Source organism: Leptodactylus fuscus, chromosome 2 (assembly GCF_031893055.1).
Source record: "Leptodactylus fuscus isolate aLepFus1 chromosome 2, aLepFus1.hap2, whole genome shotgun sequence".
NCBI classification, from domain to species: Eukaryota; Metazoa; Chordata; class Amphibia; order Anura; family Leptodactylidae; genus Leptodactylus; species Leptodactylus fuscus.
Genome location: NC_134266.1, coordinates 113,296,863 through 113,320,568, shown reverse-complemented (window position 1 = coordinate 113,320,568; position 23,706 = coordinate 113,296,863). Strand labels below are relative to the sequence as shown.

At 40.9% G+C, this 23,706-nt stretch overlaps 1 protein-coding gene across 2 annotated transcripts in view; it reads right to left on the bottom strand.

The window, feature by feature from the left end:
* RPS6KA1 (ribosomal protein S6 kinase A1) overlaps window positions 1-23,706 on the bottom strand; it is a 98,967-nt gene that overhangs the window by 16,698 nt on the left and 58,563 nt on the right. For both annotated transcript variants that reach the window (XM_075264411.1, XM_075264412.1), the window contains 10 exons: window positions 21,689-21,805; window positions 17,219-17,300; window positions 5,987-6,067; window positions 5,797-5,876; window positions 5,148-5,254; window positions 4,223-4,260; window positions 3,917-4,059; window positions 3,047-3,117; window positions 436-524; window positions 233-297 (listed from right to left, as the gene is read on the bottom strand). In XM_075264411.1, coding sequence (XP_075120512.1) covers window positions 233-297; window positions 436-524; window positions 3,047-3,117; window positions 3,917-4,059; window positions 4,223-4,260; window positions 5,148-5,254; window positions 5,797-5,876; window positions 5,987-6,067; window positions 17,219-17,300; window positions 21,689-21,805 — 873 coding nt within the window. The remainder of the gene's footprint in view (window positions 1-232; window positions 298-435; window positions 525-3,046; window positions 3,118-3,916; window positions 4,060-4,222; window positions 4,261-5,147; window positions 5,255-5,796; window positions 5,877-5,986; window positions 6,068-17,218; window positions 17,301-21,688; window positions 21,806-23,706) is intronic.

The following is a 23,706-nucleotide window of genomic DNA, read 5'->3' as shown; positions in this document are numbered from 1 at the left end:
ATTACCATATAGTTTTAACCGATTTTTAATAATAACAGAGGGGGGGGGGGGTGTCTTTGGAAGAACTAGAGGCAACACCTGAATACCCTTTTTAAAGGCTATTCAGGCATATGCTTAGCTCAAAATCCGTTTTCTGAATGATAGAGCCCCTTTAAAGCCAAAGTATAGGGAAATTAAAGGTTTCTGGGCTGTTGGGTGAGAGTTACATTTCATTGCCAAATTTACTACTCACGTTCCAATCAATAGTGGAAAAAAATTGGTGACGCTTAATCTCTTCTGCTCCTTCAATGCCAGAACCTATAAAAATGGCAGCATAAATAGAATTAATGGCTTATCAGAGTTTCTAGAAACTAAAGATACAGATCAGTAAATAAGTAAAAAATAAAGACTAAAAAAGGTGAATGAACCACACTAACATATTAAGCAAAACCTTACCTAGTCTATTGGTGGGATTTCTCTTAAAGAGAGCTCGTAACAAACCCTGAGCTTCACTGCTGAGGAACTGAGGCATCCCCAGTTTGGCTCTAATAAGAGATTAAGCAAAATATTATTATGGAGAAATATCAAGCAATACTTACAGATTTACACTTTGAAGGCAGTGGAAAGCATATGTATAGTGCGTGTGGATAAAAAAAATAATCATTCACACCATTTAGCAAAATCAATGTTAAACTTTAGGCATGCTGCAGAGTGCAAATTAAATCTGTAGCAAAATGCTATGCGGTTTTAATCACATCACCTTACTACTGAACACTCATTTGTGATGGGAATTTAATTTATTTATTTTTTTTAATGTAGATTGTGAGCCCCATAAAGGGATCAAAATGTACATTTTTTTTTTCTTTCTTCCTATCAGTATGTCTTTGTAGAATGGGAGAAAATCCACACAAACAAGGGGAGAACATACAAACTCCTTGCAGATGATGTTCCTGGCGGGATTCGAACCCAGGACTCCAGAGCTGCAAGGCTGCAGTACTAACCACTGAGCCACCGTGTTGCCCCTCGTTCATTATGGAAATGAGTTCACTTAGTTCATTATGTCCCTGGTTCTGGATACTGCTGAGAACACAAATCTAGCCAGTTGTACAAAGTCACTACTAATTTCCTGGAGTTATAGTTGTGTTAGGGCGCTTTCACATCTGCGCTTATTGTCCAGTTTGTGCATTCCGCCGGGTTTCCGTTATCTGCCCCGGCGAAACTGGACAGGGGACGGAAACCCAGCATTAGTTTTCAAATCCATTCACTTGAGTGGGTTTGCAAATGTGGCCTGCCCGTGTGGGTCTTCCTCGCGAACAAGCAGAAGACACACAATTTCGGTCACCTTTGCAAATGACAGGCTAAAGGGCAAGTCCATCAGATATGAAAAGTGCCACCTGAAACGGCACATCCCTGAAAACAAAGGGGTGAAACAGTGGGATAAAAGCTATGAAGTCTAGGGGAACCAAGTAGGTTCTATGAAGAATTCGTAAAAAAGGCTCCATAAGGGAGTCCTGATCCCAGGCAGTCCTGATGTCAACCTTGAGTTGACCTGAGAGTCGAGCATTCAACCATGTTAATATTATAAATGTGAAAGTTTGTATGTTTGGATGTCTGTGCGTTTGGATGTTTGTTCCTCAATCACGCCCAAACCACCAAACGAGTTTAAATGAAATTTCACACATATCTAGAATGTCACCCTGAATCAAACATAGGCTGCTTTCTATCCCCGTATATTACCGGGCTTGCCGCCCGCAAGCACCGAAATTACACTCGGTGTAGGCTGAAGGACCTGAGATGATGTCATCTCAGGTCTTTCAGCTGTTCCCCCGATTAGAGTGCATGATAGAGGGGGTGGAGCTATACAGGCTGCAGCCGGGCACAGAGCAAGATGAAGAACATGACATCGCATGTGCGGGCAGGCGAGTGCCGAACATGCCGCCATCCTTTGGGCCCACGTGCGGTGTGGAGCGGTGAGTACTCCTGGTGCACAGGGGTGGGCAGGGGGAGGTGGAAATAGGCCAAACTTCGGCAAACAGGTGTTGGACACTGCGGCCAATGGCCACATTGACAGATGTCACCGTGCATGGCGAAAGCTGCTGTGCAGCACAGTATGCCCACCTTATGCACACACCTACACTAGGCGCACGGGGGGGTGGGGGTTGGATGCCAGGGGTGCGGGGGAAAAGGGGGTACCGGGGCGCGAGGGCTGGTGGCGCAATGGTGGGGGTGGAGCGCATGGGGGTGCCTGGGAAGGGGCGGGCGGGGTGGCCGGGTACCGCGCTATAAATTGAAGGCATCACTCTGAAGGCCAGTTAGAAGGAGGAGGGTACAGACATAATAGAGGTTGTGTGGTAATGTCACCATTTTAGCTGTATGAATCCTACCAACCCAGGAAAGGGTGGGGCAGTGCCAGTCAGTGGTTCAATGGCTTTAGGATTAGCGTGGCATAGTTCCCACTTAAAATGGGCATATAAAAGTTATGCATAGGTTTACTGTCAGGCAGCTACTTGTCCCGCCAAAATTTAAGATTATTATTAGCCTATACCTTTTCTGACAATTTTAAATTACTCTTTTTTTTTTTCTTAACATTCACTAAACAGCACAAGTGTGATGAGAGAGGCTATGTAGTGTTGTGTATGTATTATTGCGTATGTGTCATTCTGTACATACGATTATCTAATCCTGTTAGTTTACGGTCACCTTTAGTGAATGTTTTGGTGAGGTTGGTGTTAAAACTCCACCTCAGTAGTTTGTGTGTATACAAAGGGAGAGGGGGGCAGAGGGGACGTCATGGTCTACAGGCCCCTTTCCATTGAAGTGAACACGCTTCTCCAGCCTCACCTTCTCTGTATTATGCCAGTACTGCCCTGTACTCACACTGAGAAGCAGTGAGGAGGGATACAAAGTCCATCAAGTATATTACAGCATTTATTAATAACAAAGGCTTGTAGAAACGTTTTAAAGAAAATTTAGGTGCACTTTAAATGCAGGTGTAAGATGGTACAGATTTTTGTAAGATTAACAGTGTTTTGCAAAGTTAAAAAATATATATTGATAAGTAACTCACTTTAGGATTAGTGTCATAGTTTCTTTACGGTCTTTTCCTTGGAATGGTAAGGACCCAGTAAGCATCTCAAACTAAGGAAAAAAAATAATAAATAAATAAATATCTGGTAACGGAGGAGAATGCAAAAATCAAAAGAGACGTTTCAATTCTTATCTTAACCCATTATAAACAAGGTACATTCTATGCATGAGTCTAAATTCCATTTATACATTTTCACTTACCTTGTCCAAATTACTGTAGTTATTACAATATTGTAGAGGCCTTATTTTCTAATGAACTTAAACAATGGGGGAGATTTACTAAATAAATTCACCTTGATTTGTGCCAAAATTTGCCGGTTGAGGCCAATCAGCAGGCTAAGGAAAGGAACTGAGACATCACAGGTGACAGAAGGTATGCAAGTGTCGTCCTGGCTCTTTTCCTTGGCCACTGATTCACCTCAATGGTCACATATAGTGAGGACTTGCGCCGGAACAAGCCCCCGGACTGGCCAGAGCACAAGGGACAGGCTAGTACGAGACGTTTGTTTTTCCACCTTTCCTGGTATCCTGACAAAAATCTGTAATTCCTGGGCAACCCCTTTAAGGCAACTATTAGAACAATGTAATTTGCCTTAATCTTGTGCCAAACTACCGTATATAAATTTCAGATAAACAGGGCATTAAAACTAATGATAACCTGTCTGTTGTAGGAGACTATGACCTTAGTTACCCCAGCCTGATCTTAAGGGGATTATACAGATTTGATCCCAGTATTAGCATGCTTAAAGGTTAGTTTGAAAGTATGGGACTGTACACCTGCATATTCACATATCTAACACTGCTTAGTTGTTTCTAGCCTCTCTCATCCAATCCCCTGAAAGCAGTTTACCATGAGAACTCCATAGGACCACCAATCTGCACTGTGAGAATGGCCTTGGCGATTCACCACTTCTGGAGCCATGTATTCCACTGTCCCACAGAATGAATATGCCTTCTTCTCATGATCGATTGCCTCTTTACTAAGTCCAAAATCTGGGGGAATAGACAAAAGATACAACCATATAAAACAACTATTAAGCTAGAACAATGAAAACAAAACAAAACATTCCTATAAAAAAAAAAAAAATTATGGAATGATAAACCATCTTCTACGTATCAAAAGGAGGCTTTAGAGTATGAACAGATGATATTTTACCAGTTAATTTTATGTGACCTTCTTCATCCAGTAAGATGCTGCAAAATTAAAACAGAGGCACAGTAAATATATCAGTATACGTCATAAATACATGACAGACAGGACAATGCTCATAATATAAAAATTCTATATAATTTGCTGACCAGTTTCAATTTGTTCTGTGCCTGAACAGATTCTGGTTGTTAAAAGTTGATAAGATTGAATAAAAGGACACATGACCATCAGGCCCATCCTTTAATCAGACATATTAATCTAATGGAAGGCAGAAAAAGAACTATTGAAGCAGATTCCAATTGCCTCACATTAAGGGGAAAAAAATTCCTTCTCAACTCCAAATTTGGCAATCACAAAACAACCTTGGATCAACATCCTATGCCGAAAATTCATAACCTGTGATATTTTTACATTCAGGCAGAGATTTCTATGATGATACTGAAGTATCCTTTCCTCTAGGCACAAAGGATGCCTCCCGGTCTATATTTTGGAGATATGTTTTTAATGACAGACTCTGATCCTATTAGATAAATGTATTACAGCCTTGTGGCAAATTCATACACTGCAGATCTGTAGCAGAAATATCTAACAGAAAAAAATCCATTCCACCTTAATAAGGTTGTTTCTGCAGCACGTACATGGAATTTCTTCAAGTCCTTTTCAGACGAGCAGGACAGTTATGGATAATTCTCCAACAAATCTACAGCATAAAAATATAATAAACATCTACCCATGTCGTTCATTTATTAAATAAGGTTATTCTTGATTTCCTGGTGTCTACTCCTGAAAAGCTTACTGCTACATGACACCATTTTGATTTCTAATTATGTAGCCAGGATGGACGCTTATGTGTCCAAGTTACTAATATTTGCAGATAACCAGTCACCAACAACTGGCAACTATACAGATGAGCAAAAACTGATGTACTTACTTTTCAGGTTTTAGATCACGGTAAATGATACCAAGGCTGTGTAAATGATCCAAACCCAACGCCAACTCAGCCAGATAAAACTTTACATCCTCCTCCGTAAACATTACCTAAAACAGAAAACAAACAAAAAAAACCCCCATAAAAACCAGGACAGAGACATAGCTTGTAAGTTTAACATATTTCTGTGCTGAAGATAACATTACAGCAGGAATGAGCATAAGATTTTAGTTCGGGGGATATTGTCACTCCTTAGGGAGAGACCACCATATAGGTGTGTGGAGACTTGTTAAGCCTTTAGCACTCCACTTTGCAAGGAACTATGGGAAGAATATGCAAATCTGCCTTCCATGATGTAATTAGGAAGACAGTTGCTGCCTCAGTATTGCAAACCAATAGGCCACTTGGAAGGTCGGGCATGAGGCTAAAGGGAGCAGCCATTATTGGGTTATTTCACTGGAATCCTGTCTTAAGACAGGCTTGCACATTCCAGTGAGCGCCCTCTATTGGTTTGCAATACTGAGGCAGCAACTGTCTTCCTAATTACATCATGGAAGGCAGATTTGCATATTCTTCCCATAAGATTTTAGTAAGAATAGTTTTGAGACAAAAAGTCTGTTACTATGAGCAGGTATGCAGCTTCTGCACTGACCTCCTTTGAAAGACGAGTAAAGAGGTCTCCACCACGCAAGAAGTCTAGGATCAAGTAAAGTTTCCCCTCTGTCTGAAAAGCTGCAAACAAATGAGAAATTTTAATCATAACTTAGCAGTATCAAAGAGATTATAAAAAAAAAAAAAAAAAAACACACACACCACAAGAAATAATTTTAGTGAGTTCTTACCATAATGGAGCCTGACAACAAATGGATGATTAACTTCAGCCAAAATATCCCGTTCCATTTTAGTTCTTACTCGGTCTCTCACTTAAAAAAAAATAAATAAATAAAATCTCAGCAGGTAGAAAATCTAGAATGGTGTATATTACCTGGGAAAAAAAAAAGTGAACAGGAGCCAGCCTGCGTTTCTAGCTATTCCTGTGTCTACACCACATGACCTAGCTTCCTGATAGGGGAGAGGAACTGCTTTCATTTCTGAACTCATCTTCTGTTCTCCCAGTTATCAGGCTAGCTAATTCAATTGTGTTCATTATGGCAGAGACAGGCAGCCTCTGTATGTAACACAGAATGGAGTTGCTGCTCCCTGTACTTCATAGTCCAATATGGGTGGGCGGAGCTACATGCTAATTTGGGGGCGGCGCTGTATGTGGCCCCTGTTTCATGATCTAGGCCAGGGTCCTCAAACTTTTTAAAACAGTGGGCCGGAGGCAGAGCATGTCGCACAGACATCAGGAGTGGTGCCCTCCAATAGGTACAGTGAAGTGTGCTCCATGGCCTGGCCCGAGCTCCCCAGGAGCTTCATTATAAATGCACACCTGCCGGCGGGGCCAGACAGAAGTGCTTGGCGGGCCGCATGTGGCCCTCGGGCCTCAGTTTGAGGACCCCTGATCTAGGCTCAATAACTGTTGGGGTGAGGGTAGGGGTAGTGAATCCTCTCACCATTTTCCCATCAGTTTATTGCATTTTCAAGCTCCAGAAGACCCCAAAATGGTATAAGTTTTTTTGTTTTTTTTGTTTTTTTTATTTATTTTTAGATTGTGAGCCCCATATAGGAATCATAATGTACATTTTTTTTTCCTATCAGTATGTCTTTGGAGTATGGGAGGAAATCCATGCAAACATGGGGAGAACATACAAACTCCTTGCAGGTGTTGTTCCTAGCAAGATTCAAACCCAGGACTCCAGCGCTGCAAGGCTGCAGTGCTAGCCACTGAGTTGCCCCTAAAATGATATACCGGTAAGTTTTGAAAGAAGGAGGGAGCCAAAAATTTCTCATCTCCTTTCACGTATAAACTGTGTTACTAAGTAGTACCAAGGACTTCATGTCATGGGGTACCAAGTCTCTAAGATTTAACCATTTCTGCCTCTAAACTGTGCTCGATTGGTAGGAGGAGACAATCATCCAGATTGACATGCTTAAACATTCATGCTATAAAATACCACTGGAGGTTTGGGAAGTACAGACACTCCTTCCTCTTCCCAAACATCAGCTTCCATCTCCTTCCTGCCCAAATAAATCTGAAGGTACCTTGCAGTGTTCTTATGTTTCAAAAGTAGATGGATGGTCAGCTTGTGGTACAGGAATTGAGCAAACAAAACCATTTTTAATCCTGTGGCAATCATCCATTAATCGAGGGAAATGTTGCCATCTAAGTAGTTCGTCAGTTATTTATTAGTCGGGGATAACTAAGACAGTTGACGCTGTTTGGTCCTTTCCCTATTTTGACTCCTAAGAATTAGAGATGAGCGAACACTAAAGTGTTCGAGGTTCGAAATTCGATTCGAACAGCCGCTCACTGTTCGAGTGTTCGAATGGGTTTCGAACCCCATTATAGTCTATGGGGAACATAAACTCGTTAAGGGGGAAACCCAAATTCGTGTCTGGAGGGTCACCAAGTCCACTATGACACCCCAGGAAATGATACCAACACCCTGGAATGACACTGGGACAGCAGGGGAAGCATGTCTGGGGGCATAAAAGTCACTTTATTTCATGGAAATCCCTGTCAGTTTGCGATTTTCGCAAGCTAACTTTTCCCCATAGAAATGCATTGGCCAGTGCTGATTGGCCAGAGTACGGAACTCTACCAATCAGCGCTGGCTCTGCTGGAGGAGGCGGAGTCTAAGATCGCTCCACACCAGTCTCCATTCAGGTCCGACCTTAGACTCCGCCTCCTCCGGCAGAGCCAGCGCTGATTGGCCGAAGGCTGGCCAATGCATTCCTATGCGAATGCAGAGACTTAGCAGTGCTGAGTCAGTTTTGCTCAACTACACATCTGATGCACACTCGGCACTGCTACATCAGATGTAGCAATCTGATGTAGCAGAGCCGAGGGTGCACTAGAACCCCTGTGCAAACTCAGTTCAAGCTAATAGAATGCATTGGCCAGCGCTGATTGGCCAATGCATTCTATTAGCCCGATGAAGTAGAGCTGAATGTGTGTGCTAAGCACACACATTCAGCACTGCTTCATCACGCCAATACAATGCATTAGCCAGTGCTGATTGGCCAGAGTACAGAATTCGGCCAATCAGCGCTGGCTCTGCTGGAGGAGGCGGAGTCTAAGGTCGGACCTGAATGGAGACTGGTGTGGAGCGATCTTAGACTCCGCCTCCTCCAGCAGAGCCAGCGCTGATTGGCCGAATTCCGTACTCTGGCCAATCAGCGCTGGCCAATGCATTCTATTAGCCCGATGAAGTAGAGCTGAATGTGTGTGCTTAGCACACACATTCAGCTCTACTTCATCGGGCTAATAGAATGCATTGGCCAATCAGCGCTGGCCAATGCATTCTATTAGCTTGATGAAGCAGAGTGTGCACAAGGGTTCAAGCGCACCCTCGGCTCTGATGTAGCAGAGCCGAGGGTGCACAAGGGTTCAAGTGCACAAGGGTTCAAGTGCACCCTCGGCTCTCCTACATCAGAGCCGAGGGTGCGCTTGAACCCTTGTGCACACTCTGCTTCATCAAGCTAATAGAATGCATTAGCCAGCACTGATTGGCCAGAGTACGGAATTCGGCCAATCAGCGCTGGCCAATGCATCCCTATGGGAAAAAGTTTATCTCACAAAAATCACAATTACACACCCGATAGAGCCCCAAAAAGTTATTTTTAATAACATTCCCCCCTAAATAAAGGTTATCCCTAGCTATCCCTGCCTGTACAGATATCCCTGTCTCATAGTCACAAAGTTCACATTCTCATATGACCCGGATTTGAAATCCACTATTCGTCTAAAATGGAGGTCACCTGATTTCGGCAGCCAATGACTTTTTCCAATTTTTTTCAATGCCCCCGGTGTCGTAGTTCCTGTCCCACCTCCCCTGCGCTGTTATTGGTGCAAAAAAGGCGCCAGGGAAGGTGGGAGGGGAATCGAATTTTGGCGCACTTTACCACGCGGTGTTCGATTCGATTCGAACATGGCGAACACCCTGATATCCGATCGAACATGTGTTCGATAGAACACTGTTCGCTCATCTCTACTAAGAATATGTTTGGTCTTAGGTGCCAAACAATATTGTAAATTTTCCTATACAGTTGAGGGGCACGGAGGACCCTTGACTAGGCTTTTTTTTTTAATGTAATTAAAGTGGTATTCCAAAAACATTTCCGAAATGTTCAATGATCTGACAAACACTATAAAGGTCCTTCTGGGGGTCCCAGAGTAACAAAAAAAATAGTCGTCGGCAAAAAGGGAAAGCATTACCTCATATCTATCCACTTCTGTTCCAATAAAAATCTAAGTTTTCAATTTGCACGCTAGTGATACTACAGCTATTTCAAAAAGCAAGGAGGTTTGGGAACACCCCTGGTGTCACCCTTTACATAGCAGGAATGGCATGTACAAAAATCTTTGTTACGTACACAAACGGGGATTACTATATTTTTCCGAGATGCGCCCTCCTCCCCCATACCTCCGTTTAGTGACTATCTTCCAAAAAGGCTAAACAAGTGTGTCAATGAAAGTCCGCTCTTCTCCCTGGGTATCCCAGGAGTCTATAGAATTACTGTTGTGTTGACCATTGACCATTTTCTGGTTCATGGTGCGAAGGCTATCTGGACCACTGACAGCTTATGTGTGCTATAAGCCCCTCTCATTAGGTGTGCCAAGAATGTACCCAAAATGAAAGTGTTTTTAGTCTCTCAAGTTCTCTCTATGGAATCACTTCCTGCATTCTAGCCATAACGCAAAGGCCTGCCGTCATGATCCCTAGTGGTCAATGACATCTTTCAAGAAATCAGAAGAGGCCTAATGACAACACTGAGGGACTGATACATGAAGCCTTTGTTGTGAACCAGAAGAGAGTCAGGTTGATTTTGTGTACATCACTTTTGTGATTAAGTTCAAGGTACTGATGTCCATAAAATGTCTTTAAAAGTTTTGTCCTCTGCTAAATAGGCTAGAAAACTTCATACAGCTGAAAAAAACTCACTGATTTTTGCAGCTATTGGAGCATGAAACCAATTCACTATTTATTAATAATTGGAGTTACCGTAGATATGTAGATACATAAATATATGTGTAGCTAATTGGATATATGCATAGATACATGTATAATTAATTAGTAGTTGGTCTAAGCTCCACAGAGTAAACATCCAAGATAAAACATAACTTTTATTCATAAATAGCTGATTAAAAAAAATACTGATATAACAATATGTACACAAACAGTGTGAAACACCAAAGCAAACCCCAATGTGTGAATGGGTATCCCTCTAAGTCTAGCTCTCTCAGACACTCCTGTAGTTAAAAATAACTGGACTCTGGGGCCACACGGTGGCTCAGTGGTTAGCACTGCAGCCTTGCAGCGCTGGAGTCCTGGTGTTCAAATCCCGCCAAGGGCAATAAACCATCTGCAAGGAGTTTGTATGTTCTCCCCGTGTTTGCTTGGATTTCCATCCCATATGCCAAAAAAAAGACATACTGATAGGGAAAAATGTACATTGTGAGCTCTATGTGGGGCTCACAATCTACATTTAAAATAAATAAATAAATAACTGGACTCTATTCTGATCCCACATACAACATGAAGTATTTCCTTCTGGTAGATAGAATACAAAGAGTCTCTGGCTCGGTTAATGCAATTGCCTGTTATGTACATACACTAAAGCACCTAGAATTCTTGATCCTACGAGTTTCTAAAGATCATAGTTGTCATCGAGGTTGGACACACTCCCTAATAGCTAAGTCTGGTAGAGAACTAGCATGTCTGCATTCATAACTGCTGCACGCTGAGGAATCAAACCCTGAAGCTATAAGGCTTAAAGGAATATTCCCATGAACATATTATCTATATTTGTAGATAATTAAAAAGATAAAACACATTTTTTGCAAATATAATTAGTTAAAAATTCTCACCTATCTTATTGGTGACAGTCCGTTGTCTTGATCAGTTGCCAATGAATACGACCACCAATGTAGAAACTTTCTATGGTCTAGGACTAGTCAGGAACCCAGCCATGATTTTCTTATTGTACCTGGGTTATCAGACAGGGACACTACATGTATCAGAAGATAACCCAGCGATAATAAGGAAATCATAGCTGATTTTCTGACCTTACAAAGGTCCTGCATTCATGGTCGTATCCACTGGCAACAGGTCAAGAAAACAGCTTGTGATCACAATATAGTTAGAGAAAAATTTTAAAACTCTGCAAAATGTTTAATTACTTATATTTGCAAAAATGTTTAACTTTTTATTATCTACAAATTTATAAACTGTTATGTTTGTGGGAATACCCCTTTAAGCCCCTCCCAGTCCCACACCCCCTCGACCAATCAGTTCAAGCCACGCCATTGGTCTCACCCAGATGATGTGGTGTGGCACACCACCATTCTGGGAGTCCTTGGCAGATAATCTAAGACAATCACAAAGGGGAGAAAACAGCAATAATGTCTGTAAAGCGCTGTGGAATACGATGGTGCTATAAAAGTAAACACAAAGAATCGTCATCTCTAAGGCAACCATTGAGGTGTACAGCTTTTGTGTCCAGCTATCACCCAAATTCTGTCCTACTACACATTCTAACACAGGAATACAAAGGGCTGGTAAATATAATTTCAAAAGGTATTTATTGAACTGTGTCAAAACAGGATACAGACCAAATAATTTATCAGAACAGTCTTAATATCAGTTTAAAGGAGTTAAAAAAAAAAAAAGTATAAGTCAATAACTAACACGGGGGGGGGAGTTGTAATGAGTAGCGCTACAGTGAATCAGGGAAAGGAAAACAAAATGCAGGATTTCATAGAAATGATCCAAAATTTGTTAATCAATTAGCTTACAAAATTTATTAATGGCAACTGCGGCAAGAAATCAAAAGTTGAAAGTCTAGTTATGCTTTAAAGTTTAAGACCCGACAGTTGTGCGAAACTGGAGAGAGTGCCAACTGGATTTGGGAGCGAAAAATCAGAGGATTAGTGGAGCATGTCAACAGCATGTCATCTGCAAAGACCTTAGATTTGTATTCATGGTCTTGACAGCGGGGTGAGAGCAAATAGCAATAGTCACTAATTCAATATCAAGCACAAACAAAGCAGGAGAGAAAGGCTAGCCCTGTTGGGTGCCATGACATATATTGTCATATATAGGTGTCAGGGAGTATGTGGGGAGTTTTAAATGGGTAGTAGGCTCACAAAACAGGGCACCTAGGGCCCTCTGAAAGGGAACGGTAATGCCCATAATTTTCAGCACATAGGCAAGATAGGTCTTGGGCAAAATGTCAAAGGCCAGAGCCTGGAGAGATGGGTTTGCGATAGTACTTGTCCCAATGGACAGTGTTACAAAGATTCCCAACATTATCAGATTCTTGTTTACCAGGAATAAATCCTACCTGGTCAAAATGAACAAGGGACAGTAGGGAGCCATTTAACCCCTTCCTGGCATCCGATGTGATAATACGGCACGTCGGATATTTAAATTTGGCAGAGACCTGGGGCTAATGCCGGCTGTAAGTGCCTGCACTCTACACAGGCATTAAGGCCCCTAGTTCGTCAGTCAAAGCTGATTTTTGCCAGGTGCCAATTTGCTGGGGATCGCTGTCCACTGGAGCAAGATCCAGCATCCCTGTTGCATAAGGGCCAGGAGCCTATTGAAGGCTCCCAGGCTGGTCTTCCATATATTTGTATTGCAGCCTGCTTTATTCTCCTCTCCCTTGTATCTATACCCCATAGGTTATTAGCATGATATTACTTGTATTATCTGTAATATTCACCATACTATAGTTTGCTGTCGTTCACAGGGATTGTGTTTGTGTTTGTATGCTGTATTATATTATCTAGTAGTATCCTTGTATCCACCCACACTCCACATCTCCTTGATCCACTTAATTACATATTATTTACTCTGACTTTTTTTTTTTTTTTTTTTTATAATCTCCAGATATGACAAAGGCTTCTTGAGCCTAACCGTTGTTGTATATGTAATCTGGGTGTAAAATTCTGTACTTTAACTATTATAGTAATAAAGCTGGATCTATTACACTCTAATAAACACCATTATGTTTCATGCATACGATTAGAGTGCTGTGGTCTCGCTACTAGTAATCACATAAGTGAGGAGGGGCTTCACATCACATCTCTGTGGTTTGTTTACTTGGGTTTGGGTCAAAGGGCACTCCTTGACAATACCCGAAGCACTTTCAGAGTCTCTGGGGCCTATGACTGGCAGGCATTTAATGTACTGTATATGTTTTTTTCCATTGAACTCTGTTTTCCTGATCCTTTATCAGGAAGAAAGAGGTCAATTTGCCCCTTTGTTGGGAAAGCTGTGTGGCTAAAGATCCTGCACAATAAGATCAGAGTAGGCACTCTCCATATCTTCTACTATATGGCCTGTCGTTCTTCTGCTTTTATAACTAAGTTCCAACATCACTGAGTTCAATGCTTGTGTAAGAATCTTCTAGAGAAAAAAATTTAGAAATCAAGGTTAGTATCTTCACAACACCGCAGGCTCTCTAAGTTCAAGTCATCACCTCAGTCTGTTGAAGCCAAGTATTTTTGCATTTTTGCCAGAGTTTCAACCAGCCTGAGGCTGCTAGGATGGTCAACTCTGTCATTTTGACAATAACAAAGGGAGAAAAGCCATTATAGGAGTGATTTTAGGGTCCTATGTAACAAAGCAGAGTATGCAGGCTTCCATTACATGCAGCGGTCATGCTCTGCCCCAGTCTTTAAAGGGATTGCATTCACCTAATAGAGTCCAAGACATTATTTGAATCAGGGTATGACTATATTAATAAAGGGAAGTTCCTAACTTAGAAGATTGGCATCAGCAGGCCCGTTCAATAGAAACTCAGTTGATTGCTCATGGATGGAGTAGTAGCTGCTCCATAGCATCTAGCAGCTGGGAGTGAGACTTCACTGTATGTATGGAATTAAGTAGACAGTCACCAGTCTACAACTAGCAGATCAGTGGCAACAGGAACAGCAATTGAACTTTGTGTATTCACATCCCACCTCAGTTCCACAACTGGAAGTCATTTCAAATTAAGTTTTTATCACCTATTTAATGTATGCAAAGATGGATGAAATTGGGTGCAAACTGATGGCCATCTCCTTACACAGAGTCAAGAGTCATAGGGGAAATTTTTTTAAAATGGCCTAAAAGAAAAAAAGAAAACGAACAAAAAAAAAAAAAAGTCTTACTGTCAGTTTCTCAAAGCAACCAATCACAATGCAGCCTTCATTTTTCAGAGTTTTTCCTTTTAGACAGTTTACAAAATCTGCCCCATTTAGAAAAGGATCCATTTTTACAGTGGTTGTATGTAAACAGATGGCCCCTTAACAAATGCTCTTTAGTCATATTGTACAATTGACTGAAATACCTTGCTGTTATTACAAAACCTTAAAAAGAACTATGTTCATAAACAAAACACTGTAAGGACAGATAAAATGTAAAGTTTGGCTTTCAAACAAGTGATGGAATATATTAGGTACTTTTGGAAAAACAATGGAGAGATTTATGAAGACTGGAATTGTCAATGCCAGTTTTTATTTCTCTTCCGCTGGACAGTGCGCCTGGAGTGGAGCATCATTTCTGATCGTTTTCCAGCATAAATGATAAGTATGGCGGGGCTGATGGCCCAAAATTTCCTCAACACACCCCCTTTTTTGGAAGTGGTGTGGCAGTGTAAAATCCCCATTTACAACAATTTATGTCATGACTGGCTACTATGCCAGAAAACGGTCATAGAATAATAAATTTCCTCCAATATATTTTAAGAGACTGAACTGGTTTCCATACATTTCAAAGACCAATACATTTTCCCTTTGCCATGCGTCATTTCTTTGGATTAGCATTTTTTTTTCTCTTCGTTTTCTAGTTACGGTATGTCCTTCAATCAATTTTCCTATTTTCTGCATACAAGACTTTACTGGTTGAACTGGAATATAAACAGATCCATAGAGACTCTTGTCTTGAACAAGGGACATTTAGTCTTTGGTGAAACAAAAGTTTTACCAATGGCACCCAATGGATGTGTGCCCTGAGAGCGCCGCAGTAACAAGTGACACTATATTGGAACCTAGAGTCTGGCAATATCCTGTAATGCTCAAAAAGAGGAACAGTAGCACCCCAAATAGCCAGTTTAACATTCATAGATTCATGTGGAGCTTCTTTCCCAGCTTGGCATTGTGGTCCCAGATAGAAAAAACATGGTGCCACTGTACAGCATACCAGGACCAGCAGGATAGCCTCTATGCAGGGATGGGATAAGTCATAAAATACTCTCCACTCTCTTAATGCTTCTTTTGGTTATTACTGTCTATTCAAGCCACCTTCACCTAATTTGGGAAGTGAGTATACACTGCTTGACTCTGGCCGGTTTTCCAAAGCACCAGGTCAGCCTGGCACTGCCCTACATTAAACTCTGATGCAGACACAGCTCAGTAAAACCTTGGATTCATATTGAGCAAAGCTTTACTTCAATCCCCCATCAGGAAATCCCCTAGTTGAACTCTTCCTCCCTTTCTTAGTTGTGCATACGCCCAACCATAGGCCCCACCGTGTTGACCTGCTCTAATAGGCGGATTCACAAAATTCTGCTAAACTTAAAGGGGTATTCCCATCTACATAATTATTTTTTAATTTGTAGATGATTAAAAGTTAAACATTTTTGCAAATGTAAGTAATTAAAAATTCTGCAGAGTTTTAAAGATTTTCTCTAACTTTCTTAGTGGTGACAGTCTGTTATCTTGATCGGTTGCCATGGATATGACCACCAATGCAGAACCTTTCTAAGGTCAGAAAATCAGCCATGATTTCCTTATTGTGGCCGGGATATCTTCGGATACATGAGGTGTCCCTGCCTGATAATCCAGCTACAATAAGAAAGTCATAGCTGGGTTCCTGACAAGTCCTAGACCATAGAAAGTGTCTGCATTAGTGGTCGTATCCATGGCAACCGATCAAGATAACAGACTGTCACCACTAAGAAAGTTAGAGAAAATCTTTAAAACTCTGCTGAATTTTTAATTACTTATATTTGCAAAAATGTTTAACTTTTAATTATCTACAAATATAGATATGATTATGTACATGGGAATACCACTTTAACTTCTTGATGTACCCAAACCTCACTTTACTCATGTACCGCTGGATAGTACCTTGCTCCCGTGATTATAAGCAGGCGGTATGCCTAAAACTTACAGGCAGGTTCCGAATGGAAGACAGAGTCTGATCGATATTCCTAGTTGATAATTTGCCTCATCTAACTCCCTGGCAGATGCTCCAACTTCGACAATTCCTACAAATGTTAACCCTGCCATCGTCATATAGGAGAGAAAAGACCTGCTGGTGGTTTAGTGTACCAAAAACTCCTATCAGTCCCACTTTCATACAAGGAACAGGGATAAAAAAAAAAAGGGTGAAAGTAGTCTACAGATCACAGCATAATGTCAGAATGTTAAAAGATCATACAATCAACCAAACTCTGTGTCTAGTCAGTTTAAACAGTACTTAAAGGCAACATACTGTTATGGAATAAGAAACAGTAGCAGGTATTGCCTAGTATATTGCTCACAAGAAAGGCTGCATTGGCTACACCCTCTCTTAATAGCAGCTATACATATTTTTTACTAAAGTTTATATTATATTTATTAATGTTTATTATGTGGATGTATGCTAGGGTAGGAAATTGCAACAATCAAAACCGAAAATTGACTCAATTAATGTGAATTTGCTTACATCAATTATTTCAAACTATTTTACATCCATGTCACCCTGCCTCACACAGCCATTGGCTAAAGGATACGTTACTAACTGTATGCTATCCCATAGGGATATGTGACTAACAAAAAACTAAATTTAGTGGCATGTAAAAAGTTGTGTCCTAAAACAATTGCTCATTAATTGTAATCAAGGTGATTTAGATCATAATTACCAAGCCCTAATGCAAGTCATGGTCTTTTGGTGCATTTCTTTACACAATAAGTGTTTCTACTACATTAGGAAGCCCACCTTTAAGTGTGGCTTTCTTGAGCACTTTCATGGCATACAGTTGATTGTTGTCGGGAGGGGTGATTTTTCGTACCAGAAATACCTGTAAATAAAAACAATACACAGAGTAAAATTGTTAATGTTATAGTTAGATATATTCACTCCAGTAACTACATCCAACACTCCCCTCAATATACAACAACTATTAATAATTTAAAACAAGATCATTTATGATATTGATATTATGTTATGTTGGAACACTGTATTAAGCATGAGTATCCTGTATTTCTCTTTTTTTTTTTTTTAAATAAATCACTATGAACTCCCCCTTGTTGGGACTTGGCAGCACTGTAAGTGACCGTCTGCTCCACCCCAAGTGTGAGAAGGATCGCTATCGCAAGTCATTCCTTCCAACCACGATCAGGCTGTATAATCTACATCAGAACAAGCGAAGATCACTCCGCACAGAAAACTGAATGAATGTGATTATGAAGTCTTCCTTCTTCCTTCTTCTCTTCCTTAGCTGCTATGGACTCCTAGTATATCTTCTCTTCTCAGCTTATGTGTGTCTACTTCCATAATATATTACTGTGTATTATCCTGTATCTGTATTACTATGCTGCTGTAACATGCTGAAATTTCCCCATGGTGGGACTATTAAAGGATTATCTTATCTTTATTGACCCTATCAATACCAGAAAATCTAAACCTTGATAAATTATCCTGATGAAAACATCTGAATACATTGGAAGAGTCACTACCAGCAAAATTAAGAACTCCATTAAGATGTGAGCTAATCCCCCACTTTCAAAGGATGGAAAGTACAGTCTATATATGATAGGTGGCGCAAAATAGCATTGCCATTAATAAAGTGGTAAATATTATAAATGGAGTCACCCAATAGGGAAATCACATCTTTAATTTGATAACTATATTACAGTAAATATATGAGTTTGCTTCACACTTATAGAAGCCCCTACTTCTAAACCAGCAAGATTTTATGGAATTCTATACAAGGCTAGGAAACATTAAGTACAAAGTGAGTTTTTCAGGAAGAAAATTTGCAACCTGTTTGTGGAATACTCTAGTAACAGTAGAGTGAAATCCACCTTACAAAAGTCTGTTGCTGTCGTCCACCATAGGATGAAAGCAATGGACTTTTAGCTGTAAGGGTGCATTCACACTGAGTAAACGCTAGCTTATTTTGTAAAGTAAAATTACACTTGTAAATTTTGCTATCCCATTGACTTCAATGACATTTTACAGGCGTATTTTTACAGGCGTATTTTTACAGGCGTATTTTTTACAGGCGTATTTTTACACTTGTAAAAAAATATCATTGAAGTCAATGGGATAGCAAAATTTACAAGTGTAATTTTACTCTACAAAATAAGCTAGCGTTTACTCAGTGTGAATGCACCCTAACAGACTGATTCTGTGTCCGTTCCCATGGACACTAATGTAAAACAACATGATGGAAGCTATCTAGCTATTAGTGTAAATGGGAATGGACACAATCAGTCTGTGACCGCTCTCAGCAACAGCTAAAGTCCGTTGCCATCATCCTAGGACGGAAGACAGCAACGGACTTAAGTAACGGTAGTGTGAATGCCCCCTAAGCCTTCATCTTCTGAAAGCATTGGTAAGTATTTATTAAACACAGAACAAATCTGGGAAAATTCCCAACCGTCTTTAGAAATGAAAGTGGGATACATTGCTTTTACTCATGGGGCATTTAGGTTGTAGTCATCTCATTTTTGTCATTAATATGTTTCGCCCAAGCTAAAGTCTAAGGATAATTACGGTCCCTTAAAGAAAACCTTTCACCACCTCCAACAATTACAGATTGTACTGTTATTTTTGGTTCCTGATTGATTTCATGTACTGTTAGATGGACGGTGTCAGGCAAGAGCATACAAGGAGTGTGATCCTGAACCCTGACACTGGCTGCCTCTGATTGGAACGCAGTCACATTCCCCTGCCTGGCACTGCCCACTTGACAGCTTAAATAGCATATCAGGCACCAAAATTAACTGTTTGTTTCTCGGGAATGGTGGGGTCTACAGAAAAAAAAAATTCAACTTTGCTGGAATCAGTGGAGTAGTGCCAATTAATAAACACTGAGAACATGAATTGGTGGAGGTGGTGAAAGGTACTCCAAGTTTAAACAAATATTTTTGATTTCTTATGAATATGATCTGAGGAACAATTCCTTCTAGCTCTTATAATCTTCCCTAGGGAACAGCCCTGAATTGTAAGAGGAGGATGGCAAGATTCCCCATAAAGAAGCACTGTCATAAGCACTGGTGTACTGAGAAAACACCTCAGATGAAGATCTAAAAATGTTATTTCATGATCATCACTTTAATAAGTAAAAAAGCAAGACAAATAGATACAGTAGGGTGGTAAAGCATTATATAGTTCTTCTTATCCAGTTCTATCTTTTGACTGATGTGGGTTTATTGCTTTGCTTAAAGAGGTTTTCCCAAAAACTTAACCATAACGTTTTTACAAATATCAATAATCCAATTTTTTGAAGATTTCTCTAACCCTCTTAATGTAGACATTATTTTGTCTATTTGATACCAATGCAAAAAACAATGAATGCAGGAACTTTCTATGGTCTGGCACTTGTCAGAAACCCATGATTTCCTTATTGTGGACAGTTTTTCCAACAGGGATAGTGGGTGCACAAGAAGATAATCTGCCCATATTAAGGAAATCATGGCTGAATTTGAGAGTATAGAAAGTTCCTAGCAACCAGTTATGACAACAGACTGGAAATATTTAAATAAAAAAAAAAAAAAAACACCTTTGCAAAATGTTTCAGGCTGCATTCACACGATGTAACACGGCACTGATAACTCGCGTGAGAATCAGCGCTGCAAAACAGAATCCCATTGACTTCAATGAGTTCTGTTTAACGCGCATAACACATTGAAATCAATGGGATTCTGTTTTGCAGCGCTGATTCTTACGCGAGTTATCGTGCAAGAATCAGTGCCGCATTACATCGTGTGAATGCCCCCTCACATGCAGTTTTTTCTCTTTGTTCAGAAGTTTCATCAGCAACCCCTTTAGACTTAAAGTCAATATAACATACTGCTGTGAATAATTTGGATTTAATGTGCACCATCAGCTGAAGTCTGCTGCAGGATTTCACCATGAATTCTTTACATAGGTTTTCTCCATACAAAGCAATCGTATATAGTTAAAACTACACAATACGCATGCCGGTCAGCATGAACAAAGATCTCCCCTCAAGTACATGTCACACAGCTGCAACATAATACAGCCACAACAATTAGCAGCCAATCCATGATAAACACCCCCAGTTTGGTTTTCAGAACAGAATCAGAGAGTTGTAGAAATAATACCTGCCATAAAATTTGAATTTATTACAACACTCTCAACCTGCCATGGAAAATTTCCAGAAACCCCCCCCCAAAAAAACCCCAAACAACTTAGACGTAAAGGAGTACCAATAAATTAGGGCTGTAACTACCTAATAGGTCATACCAGAGGTACAATAAGTTTATAACAGCAGCACCTGGAAGTTTCTCTGACTAATAATTTCTGAGTTCAAAAATAACTTCCTGTGTTAAAACTGAGACACAACTTACTGCGTTGTTGAGTATCACTTAGACCAGGGGTAGGGAACCTTGGCTCTCCAGCTGTTGCAAAACTACAACTCCCAGCATGCATACTTGCTCTGCTGTTCTTGGAACTTCCATGGAAGTGAATGGAGTATGTTGGGAGTTGTAGTTCCATAGCAGCTGGAGAGCCAAGGTTCCCTATCCCTGGCTTAGAATGTTATAAATTGTCAGTATCATGTATATATTGGGTTTCAGTCGATGGATGTAAACATTGTTTTAATGCATAGACTTCAATGGGGCATTACAGAACCTAAACCTGCAGCTACACTTTATATGCTCAGGGCTGCGGTGCTCACTCACAGTGAAAACATTACCAGGAGCCACACTGACCCAGAGCTGCCGATCTGGAGGGGAAATTCATTGGAACTATGTTTTTCAGAAGAAAGCTGGAACCTGGTATATACTCTTGCTTGAGTGGAAGTTATAAGACACTCACACAGAAAAGTCTAGATGATGGTACTATTGGATGAAAACGCTAGGTTAGGGATTTCTAGAGATCGTATCTTACCTCCGAGAACTACACTGTCAGTTTCTCTCATTGGCACTCCATTACATTATTAGACTAAATAGCAGCTCTCTGAAACTTCCTGTGATGTTATATTAAAGCTTGTGGCCAGTCTTTAGTCTATAACTGCACTGCACAGCGGCAGGAAGCACTGCCTCCCTAATCTATGTCTGCAAGATTTCTGCTAAACTGCTCAGAGCTACAGTTTAGCAGGTTAGTCCTGCAGACAGAACTAGAGATTAATCATATCTAGATTTTTGGTTTTATTATTGGTTTTCAAGATTTAGTGTCCCTTTGTCTTAGAATGTACTGAATATACCACCTACTTACCTTCCCAAAAGAGCCCTGTCCCAGGACTTTAAGCAGGACAAAGTGTGACTGATCAGCCTTCTCAGAGCCTTCCTTGACATGGTGTGTGATGGGGATTTCCTTCACTACCACCTCATCCTGTTCAAGAAAATAAAAAATAAAAATTTAATCCATAGCATTGAAAGACAAAAGGTGTGAAATATATATATATATATATATATATATATATATATATATATATATATATATATATATATATATATATATATATACATACATACACACACACTGTATATTAGAATATTGAGACTTTTTTGGCCACAATAGTTTAGAAAGTACTCTACTGTAAATATATGTATATTTTCTGGTTTTCAGGAAAAAAAATAGAATAAAAACCCATTAAAGCTTATGTCAATGCACAGATAAAAAGGTTTTCAGACAAAGCATTAAAGAAAAAAAAATTACACATGTAAGCAGCACACACCCAGGAAGTGGTAAAGACATCAAGCTAAACATTTAAATAAAATCTTCGGTACCAAATCTTCTTATATCATTATAGAAAAAAACAAAAACAAAACTACACACTATTCAAGAACACGTCAGTGTCTACAAGACGCCATAGCTAGTGCCTACTGACCAAATTACCCAGGTGTCCTGTATCTGGAAGTGGTGGACATCGAGATTTTTCCCTGTGTTTTATCTCTTTCCAAAGAGAAAACAATGTCCTTATTCCAGGAATCCGAACCTCCTTCTCCATGGGGCTCAATGCCCACACAGAGAGGGGGAGACAGTCAAATGTTCAAGAATAAGATTCAGGGCTACCAAATCCAAGTGATGATATCTGTCTTCTCCACTGCCATCAGCAGAAACTGAAAGCAATGTGTGATACAGCTATTAAACTTCCTCTACCTTAACCTCAAAACCAAAATACTTTGTGAACCAGTGGGGCGGACACAATAGCACCAAGAACCCTCCTCTAATACTGAAGTGAAGCAGCAACACTCAATGTATAACCTAACCCTAAAAAAGAGAAAAAAAAAATTATATATAGAGAGCGAGAGAGAGAGATATTTTATATGTTGTCTCAAAACATAAGATTGCCATATACTAGTAAAATTAGAAGTTAAAGTAACAGCCAAAAATCTGTAATCTTAATAATATTATAAAGGTGAAAGTATGTGTGTTTGGATGTTTGTGTGTTTGGATGTTTGTTCCTCAATCACGCCTAAAGAGGCAAACAAATTTACCTGAAATTTAACACATACATACCTTGGGTCCCAGATTGAACGATAGGCTACTTCGTATCCCCGTACTCCACCGGAATTCACGTCCGCCGACGGTGATTCTCAATTCAGCGTTCGCTCAAGGACCTGAGAGATGTCATCCCAGACACTTCAGCTGCAGGACCTGAGATGACGTCATCCCAGGCCCTTCATCCGCTCACGCCATTGGCTGGCGCTGCTCTGTGTGGGCGGAGCTATCGGGCGCACAGCAAACAAACCAACATGGCGTCGCTGTGCGCTCCGTAACGGCTGTGCACCAGGGAGACATGCAGGGCTCGCCGCCAGATCACCCTATGCTGCCGCGGACAGGGACAGGCTCGCCTGCGCCGATGTCAAGAAAGCCTGCTGTCCCGCACCACCTGCGGCCTACAGAGTCTGCAGGTCAGTCGGGTATCTAGCACTCAGCCACACTATGTCTGCGTTCGCACACCATCATTCCACACCAGGGCACTACATGTCATGCCAGTGGAGTTAGGCTATTTTAGGGAGGGGGGCCTGCTAAACAGGGGGGGGGGTGTTGGGGGTACAAGGAGTGCCTCACAGGTGCGGGGTCATAGGAGGGGGGGACTGCATAAAAAAGGGGGGGGAAGGTTAATCTGGGGTGCCGCAGAACAGGGGGGGGGTGTTGGGGGTACAAGGGGTGCCCCACAGGTGCGGGGTCATAGGAGGGGGGGACTGCACCTGCCGCGGAGGAAGTCGCGGGTGCTAGGGGGGGGAAGAGGGCACGTTCCTGGGGGGCAAAGGGGCACGGGGTAG